This window comes from Oncorhynchus nerka, linkage group LG11 (assembly GCF_034236695.1).
Source record: "Oncorhynchus nerka isolate Pitt River linkage group LG11, Oner_Uvic_2.0, whole genome shotgun sequence".
Taxonomy (NCBI): Eukaryota; Metazoa; Chordata; class Actinopteri; order Salmoniformes; family Salmonidae; genus Oncorhynchus; species Oncorhynchus nerka.
The window spans coordinates 42,448,082-42,466,599 of record NC_088406.1 but is presented as its reverse complement, the minus strand read 5'-3'; the positions used below and the strand labels follow the sequence as shown (position 1 = coordinate 42,466,599).

The 18,518-nt window shown below is 44.3% G+C and overlaps 1 protein-coding gene across 3 annotated transcripts in view; it reads left to right on the top strand.

Annotated features, from left to right (window-relative positions):
• The window catches only part of LOC115136897 (multiple epidermal growth factor-like domains protein 6), a 92,337-nt gene extending 77,271 nt beyond the window's left edge, over positions 1-15,066 (top strand). For 2 of the 3 annotated variants that reach the window (XM_029672790.2, XM_029672788.2), the window contains 15 exons: positions 879-1,007; positions 2,112-2,240; positions 2,615-2,743; positions 2,985-3,113; positions 3,505-3,633; positions 3,948-4,076; positions 4,618-4,749; positions 9,530-9,658; positions 9,939-10,067; positions 10,880-11,008; positions 11,660-11,788; positions 12,096-12,224; positions 12,806-12,934; positions 13,193-13,321; positions 13,783-15,066. In XM_029672790.2, the coding sequence (XP_029528650.2) occupies positions 879-1,007; positions 2,112-2,240; positions 2,615-2,743; positions 2,985-3,113; positions 3,505-3,633; positions 3,948-4,076; positions 4,618-4,749; positions 9,530-9,658; positions 9,939-10,067; positions 10,880-11,008; positions 11,660-11,788; positions 12,096-12,224; positions 12,806-12,934; positions 13,193-13,321; positions 13,783-13,862 (1,889 nt within the window). In that variant the 3' untranslated portion in view covers positions 13,863-15,066. The remainder of the gene's footprint in view (positions 1-878; positions 1,008-2,111; positions 2,241-2,614; positions 2,744-2,984; positions 3,114-3,504; positions 3,634-3,947; positions 4,077-4,617; positions 4,750-9,529; positions 9,659-9,938; positions 10,068-10,879; positions 11,009-11,659; positions 11,789-12,095; positions 12,225-12,805; positions 12,935-13,192; positions 13,322-13,782) is intronic. The other variant, XM_029672789.2, reaches the window with a different exon arrangement.
• Positions 15,067-18,518: the final 3,452 nt, after the last annotated feature.

The window sequence follows — 18,518 nt, the reverse complement described above, 5'->3', positions numbered from 1 at the left end:
TTATGTATCAAAAGTAAAAGTATTCATAATTTCAAATTCCTTACACTATGCAAACCAGTCGGCACAATTTGTTTATTTTCGGATAGCCATGGGCACGCTACAACACTAAGACATTAATTTACAAACAAAGCATTTGTTTATTGAGTCTGCAAGATCAGAGGCAGTAGGGATGACCAGGGATGTTCTCTTGATAAGTGTGTGAATTGGACCATTTTCCTGTCAACAAGTAACTAGTACTTTTGGGTGTCAGGGAAAATGTATGGACTAAATAGTACATTATTTTCTTTAGGAATGTGAAGTAAAAGTAATAGTTGGCAAAAACAGAAATAGTAAACAAAAGTACAGAATCCCCAAAAAACGTTAAAGTATTTTTACTTAAGTACTTTACACCACCGTGTATGTCTATGCACTATCTACTGTGTGTGCGTGCGCAGTAACCTGGCTTTGTTTTGGGGCTGGGTTCCTAGGCCTTGACGACAGGCCTGTGGACTCAGCAGGTGTTCTAATTACCAGTCCTTGGTGTGTGTGTGTGCCCCTCTCTCCCACCCCCTCTGAGGGGCGGCCCGGGCCCCCGTGTTTCCGCAGGCTTTGATGTGGCACGGACACTCCTCACATGTGGGACATGAGCTCACTTAACGAATGCAGACGCTCCACAAATGAACAGCTAGACCAGGGTACTGCAATTTGATATGGTATTTTTGGTAGGTGGTAAGACAGAGATGAGAGAGCAGACAGAGAGAGAAAGAGAGAGGGAAAGAGACAGAGAAAGACACAGAAGGAGAGAGAGGGAGAGTTGGCATCCTAACCCTTTTCCTTCCCTCTGTATGTGTGTAAAGCTGGAAGGCCCTTACCAGAGGGTGTTTTATCTTGGCTTGCAGTGTGCCCGGACGGGTTTTACGGTCTTGACTGTGGCCAGATGTGCGAGTGCAGGAACGGTGCCCGCTGCCACCACATCACAGGAGCCTGCCTCTGCACCCCTGGCTGGTCGGGACCACACTGCATTCTGGGTATGGAAGCCACATCATTAAAACGGGGTGTGAGGGAGCCTCTACCAGTCCATCACAGCCTCCTCTCACCCTAAATACCATGTCCCATGTGTTCGAGAACAATTATCTGTTTAATGATACCCTGCCAATTCCTTTTTTAGGGATGCGTAAGGGGTGGGAGGGATGTAGGGGGGCTGATAGGATACCCCTCCAGCGTACACCGTTAATTGGGTCAGATTCTGGATAAATGCATCCACGTGTTTATAGCAATGCATTTAAAGGAGTTACTTGGCAAAGCTCTTTTAGGAGCATCAGTTTTACCCTCGGTACTCTCATGCAAAGTCTCCATCCGCTGCTCCACAAAGTCTTCATGACGTTTTAATGGATCTAGTGAAATACTCTCTTAAAGATCAGACTATGTCATTCTCAAGTCTTATTCGAGAGGGCCTGGTCTCCCCAAAGCATGTTTTGTGGTCTTGGTGACCCAAAGCCAAGAGTCAGCCCACTTGCGTGACTTATTGTAATTTCATTTCAGACATCGATCATTAGTGACTAGTTCAGATAGGTAAAGTAAATGTGATCTATGCAAACGCGAAAATATATATTGGCCATATCTCAAGCAAGAAATACAAGGCAAGTACATTCAAGCCATATCTCTCCATAGAGCAGGCATGTTTGTGCTTTAGTCAACCGCTCCATCGTGTCCCTTTTCATTCTTATGTATATGTTAGACAATGAATGACAAAAGGAATTGGCTAAACCACATCATTTCCCGTTACATAAATCTGATCACCATGTTGCAGGATTACATTCCTGCAATGCAGTATATTTAAACTTGTAGTGTGTTTGAAGTTTTAAAAGGCTTCTGAAGTTTGTAATTTCAGACTTGACATTCCCTTATGAAGAATGTATCATCTCCTACAAAAATGTCCATTAATTATAATCCACATAATAATTCACATTTCCAGTTGCTGAAAGATTATTTTCCTCCTGTAGCAATCTTGCTCAAATTAAGATCCTACATTTATATATTTGTGTCGAGCAGACCACTTCATGATGAGTGCTATAAAATGCTGACTTGTATTTAACTATATGACTGTGTATCCTGTCCTGTGTGGGAGGCAGCCTGCCCTGAGGGTGGTTTTGGGAAGAACTGCAGCCGGAGCTGTGAGTGTCAGAACGGGGCCACCTGTGACCACGTCAGCGGCCGCTGCAGCTGTGGAGCCGGATGGGCCGGAGCCAGATGCCAAGAGGGTGAGTGGCTCATCGGTCAACCCAGTATAGGGCCCAGTCTGACCTTAAACTAACCTTAACCTAACCCAGGACATAAGGAGCTCTGCATGGAACTGAAATCAATCTTCTACCAGAATATCTTTACGTAAAACATTCCCGAAAACAGTGATGGGTGATTATTATCGATTTTATTCCAATTACGATGAAATATCACAACAGTTGGTGAGTGTATGAATACACTGTTTATTGTATGTGTGTTTGGTCGGTGTAAGTTGTTTTAGAACAAACTCAGTGCAGCCTAACTGAATCCGAATCATAATTTCTATATGTCTGAATCGTATTGAACAATGACATCCACTTATTAAACTTCTGTCTGCGTGTGTTACTGTGTTCAGCCTGTTCTGCTGGGAGGTATGGAGAGGACTGTTCCCAGCTGTGTCTGTGCCAGCATGGAGGCTTCTGTGACAGGGTGACTGGCCAGTGTTCCTGCCCCAGAGGGTGGACCGGAGCAGCCTGCGAGCTGGGTGAGTCCCCCCCTCTGTCCCTGGAGGTCAGATCAACCAGAGGAGTGAGGGCATTCATAGCTGTTCTCACCTTGGTCCAAATCTAACCTGGGATCGAATTACTGTGCAAAACTCCCATTGACATCATTGCATGATTTACTAGAAAGCCAGAGTCAGGAACATGGTTTCCTGGTTAGGATTCAGCTCATTGTGTGGTGGATATATTGTGTGATCTGAGGCCTCTGTTCTCTGCCTCTCCTAGACTGTGGGGAGGGGCACTATGGAGAGGGGTGCACACAAACCTGCAGCTGTCAGAATGGAGGGACATGTGACAGAGTGACTGGGGGGTGTAGCTGTCCCCCTGGCTGGACTGGAGAGCACTGTCAGACAGGTGACCTGTGACATCACTGCTTCCAAATGCAAGGGATGCATCCCAATAGTTTAGACTGGGTCCCTACCTCATCTCTTTGGATCGGTGAAAGCAATCTGTCAGAAGCCAATGTAGAGATATGTTTTTTGCTACCCTGTTCTTGCAGATCAGTGTTGATGAAGGAAAGGAGTTGAGGAAAGAAAGCCACTAATGACTATTGAGATATACTGAAATGCCTCTTTCCTCAATTGGGTCATGTTCTGAAGGGAGAAAACGTTTTGAAACATAATCAAATGGAAAAGTCCTACCTGTACTTGTCCAATAAGAATGCCGATTTTCGTTTTCAGACCATTTCTAAAACATATTGCTACGTTGTGCCCTACTGAACACCACCCATGTGTCTGTGCTGCAGCGTGCCCAGGCGGTCTCCATGGAAAAGGGTGTGAGCAGAGGTGTCAGTGCGACCACGGGACAAGCTGCCACCATGTGACGGGCAGGTGTGAATGTCACCCAGGATGGAGAGAGGCCCGATGTGACAAACGTGAGTGTGACTTGGACAGGGGCCAGAAAGGGCCACTTTGGAAACAACACATCAAGTCATGCATTATTTTGTTTTACTATGAGAGGTCAATTACCGTAGAGAAAAATGTTCCGTTACTTTTTCAAATCCATCCGTTTTATTTGAATGCATACCTGGGACTGAGATAGATACATTCAGTTTGTGGTTAAATCACGAATTGTCATTATAAGGAGGGTTCATCTTTATTTAAACAAGACAGTTGTACACATAAACTATTCACTGTTTAAAGTGAATATACCTTAGTTAGTTATGAATGTGTGTCTGATGTGCCCCAGCCTGCCTGCCTGGGGTCTACGGTGCTTCCTGTGCCCAGCGGTGTCAGTGTCAGTCTGGGGTTTCCTGCCACCACGTTACTGGGACATGTGGCTGCCCTGCTGGTCTCACTGGGAACGGCTGTGAGGAGAGTAAGAGCACATCACTATCACGTACCACCCTCTCTTTAAAACACACACACCCCACACCATCCCGCCTCTCCTCTCCCCCCTCCCCCTCACACACTCAGCAGACATCTGATAAACATTACACTCGGGTTGCCAAGTAAAACAAGAGACATTGTTTTTGTCTCCTGGGTGGATAAGGGCATTTGGAAGGCAGACATGCATAATGACAGCGCTGTAATTGCCTCTTTAGTCTGGAGTGGTTTCTTATCTGTCCTACACGCTGCCTCAGTAAGTGCTGTGGTTTCAGCGGAGAGAGAGGGAGAGAAAAAACATGTTTGTTTCATAGATTTATCTTCCCTTGTGTGAGTATCTGAGTCTGTGAACTACTGCATTGTCTGAGAGTGATATTATGTCTGCAACAGAGATTGGGTGTGGAAATCCATGTACAAGCATACATACACCATGTTGAGTGTTGTAGTGCATGCGTGTGCATGCGTGTGCGCGCATGCGTACCTCTATGTCCATCTCCTCCAGTCTTTATTGTACATGCTTGTGTCTCCTGCAGCGTGTCCATCAGGTGTGTTCGGTCTTTACTGTAGCCAGATGTGCCAGTGTTCTGGGGACCATGAGCAGTGTCACCCTGTCACTGGAAGGTGTACCTGTCTACCTGGTTACTACGGCAACCGTTGTGAACTCAGTAAGTAGTGACTACTGTTGGAAGGTGTACCTGTCTACCTGGTTACTACGGCAACCGTTGTGAACTCAGTAAGTAGTGACTACTGTTGGGTAGTCTACTGCTGTGAACAGATTTTTGTTTTAAATTATTCTGTGGCTTCAACAATGGAATCGCAGTGCACTATGCAAAGACTGAGTTTGAATAAGTGTTCTGTCTGTCTTTGTCTGTCTGCCCCTGTCTCACTTTCTCTGTCTTGCTCTCTCTTTTGTCTCTCTCACTCTTTGTTTCTTCGTGCAGGACAAACTAAAAATAGCTCCGGGTTAATTTATGGTTGTGGTAACTTTAAACTCTGATTGGTGATTCATTTGTATTTTGGGCCATTAACATTAGTATTTTCAAAAAGTACAAATTAAAATGTCAAAAAGATGATACATATACATGTGTTTGTTAGTTTATCATACCCACTCTATTGAAATACACAATTTAAAAGCCAAATTCATAAAGAATAATACGCAGCAACAATATGCAGTAACTTACTTTGAAGAGATGGTGATTGGGTCTAAATCGGTATTTAAAAGTCAGTGTCCTTGTCTTTAACTGCCATTTCCCTGAAAGTCAGACTCTTCCCACTAGCAAACACATTTTTCTAAGCTTCAGAAGCATCTTTATTCACCACATTTTGTGTGGTTATCCTTAGACATAATCTCCAGACTCATACAGTGCCTTCAGAAAGTATTAACACCCCTCAACTTTTTCCACATTTTGTTGTGCTAGGTGGGATGAAAGCTAACAAGACTACCTAGCCAACTAGCTAGCTAGCTCACTCACAAGACTAGCCAAGTTAGCTGCGTTGTTGCTTGCATGCGATTGGCTGTGGCACACAGCCTGGGAGACAGAGCTAGCTATCAGGCATTGTTCAGGGTTTAGATGCCCCTCGAGATCTTAGCGAAAGGTAATGCACATTTAGCTGGCTAACATTATAACTGATAATGAGCTCCAAACACAAATGTAAGCATGATGTTAGTATGAAATGTAGCATGTAACAAATTGACAGTTTAGTCATGGAAATTAGGCTTCTCCAAGCTCTGATGCTGCTGATGATCATTAGCAGCCTACCAAACTTGCTAACTGCCTGGTACTCAGCACTCCATTGTCCCTCTAATCACTCTGCCATCACCTCATGCAGCCTAGCCCATAGGCCTATATGTTTTGATAAGGTTTGTATCACAACTAAAGTGGACAAATAACTTCTTAAAATGAAGCACATTAATCTTCTTTACAAGGGGTGTACATGAGCAGCGTGTGAGTTTCAAGTTTGGGGAAGATCATTTTCAGCATGATTTTTACCTTTATAATAAAAGCATTACATGCATAATCACGTTTGTGGTCCGTTTTGATAGTGGTGTTTTCACGCTAATGGAACATTCACGCTTATAACCTACGCATCGCTGCGCTTATAATGGGAAGAAATAGACAAATAGTTTGTCAACATTTTAAGCTAAACGTTCTGATCTGTTGTGTAAGCCTCAGATAAAAAACATTTTGTTGATGCTAGTGGTTGTATTCATTTGGGATCTAATCGCATCCCACAGCTGTCCCAGACTGTTTGGAATATTTATTTCTCGCACAGAACATAATAGGACAACTTTTGTACTATGGGGATAGTAACTTGACATATGCTAGTGCTTTTGCTGTTTGTTAGGCCTACTCATCTTGTTGGCTGACAAAAAGTAAACGTGGACAGTTCTTCCAATATCTTCAATATGCACCTCGGAATTGGATAAGGAAGCTCACAGTTGCGTCCGGATATGTCTGTCTTCACTTGTAGCCTGTGAGAAAGACCAGATCACATGATGGAGAGAGGTGTGAGTGAGAAGTGCCTCTGAGCAGGCAGCACTCAGGGAGAAGGGCTGCAAAAGGCATGGGTTTGTTAGGGTGCATTATGGCCACACAAAGGGGATGCCGCCGGGAAATTTGAGGCATTATCAAGTGCTTCTCAAATTGTGAATGAGAGACTGACAAAGTGTATTGCCTGTGCAAAAACAAATCAGAGCAACTGTTTTCAAATCATCATTAGAGTTGCATCATGCAGCCTTACAATGTATTAAACATTAAAACTTTTAGCCCAATGTTTGTAAAACAACTAAAGTTACATTAGTAATGCTAAATTAAGCACATAGTTGTACTTATTTCTTTGTTAACCGGTCAACACAGAATAGCCGCATGTGCGCACTCCCTCAAATCGTTTGGAGAAAATATCCTTTCTATTTTATTCACATTTTTTAATTGTATTCTTCATACTATAAAACAATATAAAATAATGCCATGGAATTCTAAGCAAATCTTGTCTGCTAAATGACCTAGTGGAGTCCGGAGTGGCGCAGCGGTCTAAGGCACTGTATCTCAGTGCTTGAGGTGTCACTACAGACACCCCGGGTTCAAATCACAACTGGCCGTTATTGGGAGTCCCATAGTGCGGCGCACAATTGGCCCAGGGTAGGCCATCATTGTAAATAAGAATTTGTTCTTAACTGACTTGCCTAGTTTAAAAAAAATGAAAGCTGACATCCATATGGCATAGCCAGATCAGGACATTCTGTTCTTCTGAAAGAGACTACATTTTCTTAATTTCATGTTTCTTTAGACCTGTCTAAAATAAATCATGGATTTATTGTGATGGTGTAGACTATATTACATGGATTTATTAGACTATTAGATATCAGTGGCTTGTAGGCTATGTTTGGAAGCCAGGAGATGCTAAATTTGTTTATGTTACTTAATGGTCAATTACAGTGAGACCTACAGTTATTTGCTTGACAATCATCAGGTGACGAAATTTTGTGACCGCCACAGCCCTAGTAGCTATCAATAAAAACGTGCAGTGCCTTCAGAAAGTATTCAACCTCTTGACCTTTTCCACATTTTGTTGTGTTACAAACTGGGATTAAAATTGATTTAATTGTCATTTTGGTCAACGATCTACACAATATACCCTAAGGTCAAAGTGGAAGAAAATTTTGAAAATGTAAAAAGATTATGAAAATAAAACAATAATACATCTAATTTACATAAGTATTCAACCCCCTGAGTCAATACATGTTAGAATCACCTTTGGCAGTGATTACAGCTGTGAGTCTTTCTGGGTAAGTCTCTAAATGCTTTGCACAGCTGGATTGTACAATATTTGCATTTTTTATTTATTTTTTATTCTTCAAGCTCTGTCAATTTGGTTGTTGATCAATTGATAGCCAGTAAGCCAAGCCAAGTCTTGCCATATATTTTTAAGCTTATTTAAGTCAAACTGTAACTAGGCCACTCAGGAACATTCAATGTCATCTTGGTAAGCAACTCCAGTGTATATTTGGCCTTGTGTTTTAGGTTATTGTCCTGCTGAAAGGTGAATTTGTCTCCAAATGTCTGCTGGAAAGCAGGCTGAACCAGGTTTTCCTCTAGGATTTTGCCTGTGCTCTATTCTGTTTGATTCTCGGTAATGTGTTGGATTTGCCCCAAACATAACACTTTGTATTCAGGACAAGTTCCTTTCTTTGCCATATCTTTCGCAATTTTACTTTAGTGCCTAATTGCAAACACAATGCATGTTTTTGAATATTGTTATTCTGTACATGCTTCCTTTTCACTCTGTCATTTAGGTTAATAGTGTGTTCTCCTATCACAGCCGATTAAAGTATGTAACTGTTTTAAAATCACCATTGGCCTCATGGTGAAATCCCTGAGCAGTTTCCTGGGTATATTTATACACCATCCACAGTGTAATTAATAACTTTACCATGCTCAAAGTGTTTTAAGCAAGTGTTTACTCCTGAACTTATTTAGGCTTGCCATAACTAAAGGGTTGAACACTTATTAACTTACTGCTTTGACATTATGGGGTATTGTGTGTTGGGTATTGACATTATGGGGTATTGTGTGTTGGGTATTGACATTATGGGGTATTGTGCGTTGGGTATTGACAATATTGGGTTATTGTGTGTTGGGTATTGACATGATGGGGTATTGTGTGTTGGGTATTGACTTTGAGGTATTGTGTGTTGGGTATTGACATTATGGGGTATTGTGTGTTGGGTATTGACATTATGGGGTATTGTGTGTTGGGTATTGACTTTGAGGTATTGTGTGTTGGGTATTGACATTATGGGGTATTGTGTGTTGGGTATTGACATTATGGGGTATTGTGTGTTGGGTATTGACTTTATGGGTTATTGTGTGTTGGGTATTGACTTTATGAGGTATTGTGTGTTGGGTATTGACTTTATGGGGTATTGTGCGTTGGCCAGTGACGTTTGTTTGTTCTCAACTTAATCCATTTTAAATTCAGGCTGTCACACAACAAAATGAGGAACAAGTCAAGGGGTGTGAATATTTTCCGAAGGCACATAGGGAATTGTTAATATGTTGTCAAATGTTTATTCTAGATGACACATAATAAAAAATGGTGGGGGGAATGGGCTTCCATAGTTTTATGTGGCTCAGTGCAGCTGACAGGCGGCAACTACTGCGACAATTTCAGAAAGTAACAGGCTGTTAGTTGCAAAACGAAATAAAACACATTTTAAATATATAAAAATGTCTATACAGTTCAGCTGTTTCAAAAACGTTGTATTTGCTATTACCATTTATACTGTAGTGTGTTGTGTTGAGGTCAACGAGAAGATTCTGTCGGGCGAGCACTCAAGACGTCATCATTTCGCAAGTTTACCCAACAGTATTGACTCTCGAGATTCAATAGCTCTTGAGAACCTCTTGAAAATGTTAAAACAGCCTCTGTCTCTCCCTACCCCAGTGTGTCGAGAGGGATCATATGGGCCAAACTGCAAGGCCAGATGTAAATGCAACAATGGCGGCCGCTGTGACACTAAAACAGGAACCTGTGAGTGCACACCTGGCTTCCTAGGAGCTGACTGCAGCATTGGTAAGTCTGCTGCACACCTGTCATGGGTGAAAATGAACAGTCTTTGACAAGTCATCTTCTGACTATGAATCAGAGTCTTCTATAAAGAATAAAGATATACAGAGTGTTCTGCTAGGAATCAGTCTGAAGACAGTTGGGATTAGACAGGATTAGACAGATGAACGCGAGGGCTCCGTCACGCCTCTTCCACTTGTTGAGTCATTCCGAATCAGTGATTACTTTAAGGAAGGGAGGAAGAAAAGATGCTGCACTTTTAAATCATCTTTCTTCGTACTGACAGGTTGTCCGGTTGGGCGCTATGGGAAGGACTGTGCCCATCTGTGTTCTTGTGGGGAGAGAGGGCAGTGCCACCCTGTGACTGGGGGGTGTATCTGCGCCCCAGACAAAATCGGGCAGTCCTGCCATCAAGGTAATAATTACATTTACCTCATAACTAACCTTATGTCTATGGGCCATTGAGGATGTAAAGACCAGCTTTTGGTCCCAGTCCGTCACTGTTTGTCATACACCAGTAAATGTTTGTAGCAGGCTATGATCTCATCAAGAACACAGAGTCTGATTGGCAACTGGGAATCCACCAACCAACCAACCAATCAAATTAGCTTTCAATATGTATTTAGTTAACAAATTCTAAAATTTCCTCAGTAAAAAAGTATCAATAATCAGAGGCTCTTATTTTCCTTGAGAACAGAGGTAGGGTTCTTGAGTTTCCCTAATCTGGCCGTTTATCAGCAGTTCCTCTGGACTGCAAACGGGAGTTTCCATCCATTCTAGACGATGGTGTTCGTAAGCACTCTGCTCTCCTAGTGAGCACCATACGTCTGTGGACGTGCCACTGCTTATGTTCCTGTGTTGAATGTTTACAGAGACCTATAAGTAGCTCGTTTTCCATGTTCCGTGTCGATGGCGTTGGCGAGGAAACAAATAAATAAACAGGAGAATCAAAGTGATTCGCTTATTGTTTTCCCTATCTAAATTACCCAGAGAAACATGATTATTCTTTTATATCGCTGCCAAGGGAGACCACTTTGCCATCTCGCTAATTAACTGTTTCTTAAATAAACGTGTGCTTGTATGTTGCTGTTTGTGTGTGTATGTTTAACTGTGTGGTAGGCTCACTGCTGGCTGGGTAGCTAAAGAACAGAACTACATGTCATGCTGGCCTTGGTAGTGCTGTGATGATGATGATTACTACTATCTAAAGCCTTGCTGTTCCTCCAGCCTGCCCTAGGGGGCGCTATGGCCTGCAGTGCAGGAACACATGTGTGTGTCAGAACGGCGCGCTGTGTGAGCCCAGGGACGGGAGCTGCAGGTGTGGGCTGGGCTGGACGGGACCACGCTGTGAGACAGGTAACCTCAGGATAACGTCAACACAACATCAGGATAACGTCAGTATAACTTTAGGTTTAAAGTAGCCTGGCAGGGCAAAGGGTCAGCGGAGTTTAATTGTGGTTCAGTACTACATTAGTTTATCCTGTAGGAGTATTGTCAACAAGTCTGCCTGTTCTTGAAGTTGCTTTGTTGAAGTTAAAGTTTTGTTACTCTCTTTGTTACAACATGGAAACAATGTTCGATGACCCAACAGCCATGACAAAACAATGAAGACTTGTGTTATTATGAATAGTAGCTACTATTGTAGCTACTACTGTGAGCACAGTAACTTCCCATATCCCTGGTTTACAGTGTGTCTCTATGTTGATATTAGGTCATTCCACTGTTAATGTGTGCAGTATCAGTTACAAGTCACAGGAGGCTGCTGAGGGGAGGACGGCTCATAATAATGTCTGGAATGGAGTGGATAGAATGGTATCGAACACATGCAAACCACGTTATGTGTTTGATAGCATTGCATTTATTCCATTACAGCCATTACTATGAGCCCGTCCTCCACAATGAATGTGCCACCAGCCACCTGTGGTACACATACAGACAGAAGGTATGTTGGTTGTGAGTGTTGTGTTGTTGTTACTGTATGTCTCTCCCATATGTCTGTTTGTCCAGCGTGTGTCCAGGGGAAATATGGACCGGACTGTGCACTGGACTGTCCCTGCCAGAACAACGGGACATGTGACCGCTTCACTGGCTGTTGCAGCTGCACGGCCGGACACTACGGACACTCTTGTGAACACTGTACGTTGGATTTTTGTAATTATAGTTAGGGCAGGGAGTTTTTCCTCGCCATGTGACCTGTCCAGGATAAACTCCTGACCCTGTATTTCTAATGAAAGAGCTGGGTTGTGTTCATGTGGGCACCCAATGTTTCAAAAAGGAAATTGTACAAAAAATGAGCGTTTCTTACTGGTAGTCCCTCCTTGTTTCAATCTGTTTTCTAACATTTGATGCCAATTGAACATGCCCCCGATTAGGATGATGGGTTGTGCTCTTGTATGAGACACTAACAACAAAGCCTTTTCCTGTGTTGTCATCCTGTCCCCAGTGTGTCCCTCAGGCTTCTTCGGACAGAACTGTGCCCGTCCGTGTATTTGCCGAGGGGGACAGACATGTGATCATGTGACGGGCCGGTGTGTGTGTCTGCCTGGCTACCATGGTTCCCAGTGTCAGAGACGTGAGTACTGGATGACAGAGGAGAAGATCACACAATCTGATTCACACTTTGTTCTCATATAGAGACAGGAAGGTCAGCACTTCAGTTCTCTTTAATAACAGAAAAGCCATACGTGTGTGCATATTACAAACATACTCTATTGTGTGTGCATATTACACACATACTGTATTGTGTGTGCATGTATGAATACGAGCATATGTTGGAAGAGGTGGTTATTTGATGAGAGGCAGGTGTTTCCTGGCTGCCACTGCAGAGACGGGCTGTTTAATGCATTCCTGTTACATCTCTGTGGCCTCTTGCCTGCTCTGGGCTCCTCAGTGTGAGGGCCTTCATGCCCACTTCAGCCCCAGCAGGAGAGCACTGAGCACTGCAGAGCAGCTGCAAGACAGCCAGATAGTTTACCCCCTGTAATGAAGTAATAGAGACAGACCTGTGTGTGTGTGTGTGGGGTGTGTGGGGGGGGGGGGGGGGGCACGCTATGGAAGAGAAGAGTGATGAATGTGTACTGTTTGTCAAGGAGGGAAAAAAGACACATAGTACACGTGTGTGTGTGTGTATCTCACTGTGTGTGTCTGTCCCAGGGTGCGAGGTTGGCGGGTTTGGGGAGGGCTGTCAGCAGTCATGTGACTGCGTAGGGGGAGCCCCCTGTCATCCAGCCACGGGACAGTGTCTCTGCCCCCCGGGGAAGACTGGACAGAGATGTGAAAAAGGTACGACCTCCTCTACCCCGCAACGGCGCTCTGTTTCTTACAGTACTGGATCTTAGATATGCCTTTTGTGTATGTATTATATGCCTTTACCCAATAGAAAAATAACTGTATTTAAATCGGCCATTTTATTTTTTGTGTGCTGTCTCCATCTTTTTCTCGTTGTGTCGGTCTTACTTTATGTCTTTCTTCTGTCACTCTTTCCTCTCTTTTCTGTCATTATTTTTCTCTCTCTCTCCATCTCCCCTGTCTGTCCATCAGACTGTGGAGGAGATCGTTTTGGTCCGGACTGCTCCCTGCAGTGTCAGTGTTCCCATCAGGCCCAGTGTGACGCTCGTAACGGCCGCTGCCTGTGTCCTGTTACCTGGCTGGGCCCCACATGCACAGAAGGTACTGTATACACAAACAAACGCACATGCATGCAAACAAACACACACACACACACACACGTGTGCACACACACACACACAAATGCAAACACAGACACACACGCACATCGCCCTGATGAGTGAGTGATACCTATTGCCCATCACAGCAGACACCCAGGACCAGAGCTGTAAAGCTGAACCAGGTTTTCATGAAATAGTGCGTCGGTAAGTGTGTCAAGCTCAGGCCTTCAGCTCTGTGTCTCCGTCTCCCTCAATAGCCCCTCTGGCCTCTGACAGTTATTTGAATCCACACCCAGCGGGGTGTCTGGCTTGAAGATGTCTTCGTTTCCTCCACAAGCCCAGCTCACGGGAGACAGCAAACAACCCAACACACCAGCAACTCCCTGAACGCCGAAGAACATTTGCTTTTGATTTCTAGAAGGTGCCAAAATGTATTTTTGTCTGCCTCTTCTCTCTTTTCAGGACGACTAGAGACTGCAGAGGTCCCAGCATTGGGCTTCTCTCCCTCCCTGAAGGGGCCGTCTGGTCTCTCCCACTCGTAGCGCTGCTGGAGGCCCCACATCCCAAACTAGACGTCCCAAATACCCCCGCCAGATGTCTCAAACACTGAATAAGGTGCCCTAAATATGCAGTCAGGGGTCCTGGGGCGTCATGGGAAGGCTGTGTACAGATGGACAGAGGTATACAGCCAGAAGGTGATTCAGGTCTGGACCAGACACACAAGGTCATGTATTCTTATGTCTACACCTGTATTCTGCACATTTGGTTGAGAAATGTGCATTGGCTTTTTGTGAGCCTGCAGAAAGGTGCAGAATGCCGGTTTAGTTAGAGAAAGAGAGAGAGAGAGCAGGCTACACAAGCACCTGGAACATTGATGTGCTGCTGGGCGGTAGACATTGGAACGCGCCCTACCTGATTGTCTCAGGACTGGACCTCTGCCCCAAGTCAACTGGTCTACCCTGTCATTAACCACAGGCCAAATGCTTCCTGGACATTCATAACATCTCTGTCCTCACCCCAGTGCAGCTTTGTGCAGCCTAGTACACAGGGGCGGGCAACTACGGTGCTGGAGGGGCACAGTGTGTGCGGACCATCACTATCACATATGATTCACAAAGACCATGATTCGTGATTAGTGGAATCAGGTGTGTTAGAGCTGGGCTGGAACAAAAGCCGGCACCCTCCTCTTGCTTACCCATGGCCTACCCTCAGAGTCATTGGTCAGACTGACATGGGAGCAACAGCCATCACTCCCGAAGTGTCCACTGGTACTGTCTCTCCGTTGAATGGCACTCTGTCATTTTCTCATATCGTATACAGTGAGACTATTTTGTGTTGTATTTTACTGGTTTCTTTTGACAGCGTCTGCCTGATTGCTTGTCATAAAGTGTTAATATATTTTGAAATTGCTTTTGGTTGTATGTTTGATAAGATCACTTACTGTACTATCAGATCAAGGAAAGCCACGTATCAATTCATTACTGCTGTTACTGTCTGTTATTGTAAGTGTGTCAGTTAAATGCCACTATGACCTATAGAAGTCTGTTTTAGCCAAGTAATCAGTATATTTTCATGTAGAAGGGTTTTTAAAACATTACAAAGCATTTGAACTGTACCTCAGGATACTGCAATTCATACCACTCATAACATGTACTGTACTATGTGCCTGATGGCAGGCTTTATGTAAATGGTGCTATTTTGATACATTTTGATATATTTTTTTTTTTTAAATTCTCTTTTTGCTAATGTGGTACATCTGTCTGTTATTTCTGTCCCTAATATCGCATCACCACATTTAGGAGAGAGGCCATTTTATCTGGGAGCAGTGTAGCATGGTATTGGGTCCTCTGCCTGGGAGCTTAGAGAAAGGCAAGGCAGTGGGGTGTGGAGTGGGTAGGAGATGGGGGGAGGAGAGGGGGTCCTGAGATGGCCTGTCACAGAGCAGTGATGGAGGATTGGAGGCCAGGGAGCACAGGCCCGCTGCTGATCAGCCAGGGAGGTCAAGCGGCGAGCAACAAGCCAGAGCGTTACCTGGTACAACACCTGTCAGAAGGTGGTGATGGGGATTGAGCATAGCAGAGGTCGTGGTGGAGGGGAGAGGAGGAAGGCGGGCGGCTGGGACGTCCGCCCCCGAGGCATTTCTCAAGTGCAGTGGAGCGTCTCCAGCGTCCGCCACCGGGCAGGTGTCTGGACCGTGCGTGGACCAGGCAGCCCACATCGGCCGCTCCGTCCCCGGGTGAGTGATGTGCGAGCTGGGCCGCGAGCGCAAAACCAAGCCCCTGGCTGATGGATGGGGGGCTGCTCGGCCTGGACCCGTGTTGTGACAAGCAACAGATGTTCTCCAATAATGTTTATCAGCCGGGCCTTCATCTTCAGATGACACACACCTGTTTCCAGTCAAACAGCCCCACAGAGGCCATCCATCCTCCCAGACCTGGGTGGCCACAGAGGGCTCTATTCCCCAGCCCTTATCCACCTCCTCATCTTTAATACCCAACCCTTTCCATCACACAGCTCTCTCCCCATCTCTAATCCACCTCTCAACCCCCAGTATAACCCTGCATCGCCAGCCCTAATCCCATATCATATCCATCCTCCTCAACCCTAATCCCATATTTTACCCACCTCTTCCTTTCCATCACTAAAGGGCTCCCTGCACATCATTGATCTACCTCCCACTCCCACCTCTACAAGTCTCCATCCCTTCCCCACCTATCATCCCCCAACCCACCATACTGCTACCCCTTCACTACAGACATTCTGTGATCTCTCTGGGCTAGACAGGGGCTGGGCTGTTGTGCTAAACTGTGCCAGGCCTGAACACAACACAGCACTGTGGTCATGGTGGGAGAAGGGTTTTCATGGCCGAGTGAGGGTGATCAGAGCAGGAGGGGGTTAGGAGGAGGGTTAGGCAGGAAACCGGCGATGAAATAGCCCGTTGCAAGGTAAGATCGCATCTGGGTACTTTTTCGCTGTAATTAAGCATACACTCCACTCTCTCGGCAAAGAGCGATTTCTATCACTTCGCTGTCGTCAAGATTACTAGCCTACTTCTCTCTCCCTCTGTGCTCAGTCAGATCACACGAGGGCAAGTTGTTTGAACTGGAACGGACAAAACAAGCGGCTCCGATAAATCACCAGGGGAAATCATTTTAACGTGTCGTCCTGCGCCATTTGTTTGGTTGTTGCGTAGGAAAAGAAATGTGAAATGCCAAGCCTGCTAAAAGATGGGTATCTAGGAACTCTCCACACTCTGACTGTTAACACCAAGCAAGGGATGCAAAGGCTTCCTTTTGTTTAGTTATATGTTCTAGTCTGACTATGTGTGTAGTTTACTTTAATTATTATCACTATCAACCCACAATATCTACTCCAACAACTGAATGTTCTGACTTGAATCAAGAAGGCCGTGTGATGATAATAAATCCGCAAAAGTGTGAAATTCTAGGGCACAATTCCGACTTAGAAAATTACGCCTTCCTTACGCAGGCCTTTGGCCTTTTCTGTAGTTGTTATTAAGACTTACCTTATGCAGCTGCATAACAGGCTTTGCAGGCGTGGTTCACTTGCACACTGAATAAATGTAATTCAACTGCTGAAAACCCTCCCACTTGCTGGTCAGCATATTTTCTCGTGGAGTTTTAATTCAATAGGGTTTTCAGTGCATTTATGTTAAATTAAGCCATCCCTTTAAATATGGTGTACCTTTTTGACAGACTAGAATACATAGAGAGAACCGGTTCAGAGTATAGGGATCAATGATAGAATGCCATCTATGCATCTTTGTCTTTATTTCAGCACCAACTGGTAGATTTAAAAATACTCATCTCATAGATTATTTAGGCATTTTTAGGGTTAGGAAAGTATGTATGAATAATACAAAAAAAGGTTTGGAGAGCCTTTACTCACAAAATATGTTGATGAATAAAAAATACAGTGGTTTGATTCATGATGAAATGTGTCATATTCAAGTTAACATCCATGAAATATTGCAAGGTGGAAAAAAGTTTACAAAAGTCCTATTAATCTAGCCCAATGCTCACTGTTCATGGAACTGTGTGACAAAGGTCCAGTCCTCATAAACCATGTGCCAGGCTCCAGAGGCTCCAGGTTTAACCTGCTACTTGTGGTCTGAGTTCCATAATGATTCATAGAGGCTACATGTCCCAACATTAACCTAATATGATCCGGTAATGTTAGTGACCCTCAGGAACAACTACACAGGCGTGACAGAGGAAGGAAAGGTCAACGGAATGGAATGATGCAGAATGTAGACTACAAATGGAAGAAAACTAACACCTAAGTGACAGTTATAAATGTATGTGGGTATTACTGACCATGGCTCCCGATAGTGACTAATATTTAACATGGTACAAATGGTCAAATAAAACCTGGGCATAGGCTATAATTAAGGCGTTCTGAAGCGCTAGTTCATCTCTACAGAAGCCTATAGCTTGGGTGTTCAAATGTCATCCGCACAAATTATTAAGAGCACAATAAAAAATTCGGAATAAAATTATATTTATAGCCTGCTTCACTGTGGAAAAGTGGTCACAATTACATGTCATGTTGATACATCTTACATCTCCACCCTGAAGGAGTAGGGGGTGGATAGCATGCTGTTTTCCTGCTTAAGTTCAAGGTCAGAAGAAGGAAGAAAAGTGCGTAAAAGGGGAAAACGTTCCATTAACGTGTTTTTTTTAACTCGGGTCGGAATCGGGGCTCTAGTGAATGGATCTCAAACCGAGTTTGGTGCACTTGTTCTATGTCCACCACTGGATGGCGCTGAGCATGGTGCAAAAAAACAAGACTTTGTACTAATAAACTTGACTCTCCCTACCTGACCAAGAGACCACTGTGTGAGTGTGATAGGGATGTGTAAAGGGGATATCTGAATACATTTTTTTCTGAATAATAGTCTCCGTCCCAAATGACACTCTAATTCCTATATAGTGCACTACTTTTTGACAAGGGCTCTGGTGCCATTTGGGACGCACACAGACTGGTTGTCTTGGTTTTTTCTCCGGGTTTTCAATAACTCCAAGAGGATGTCAACAACAAACTCAAAGTGGTTCTTCTAACACGCCTGCCCTGATTAAGACTTGTCATATTAAAATCATGTGCATGGCGGTTCCCTTGGCCTGTTCCCCTAGCCTGTTTCCATGGCCTGTTCTGCTAGCTGATTCCCCTAGCTGGCC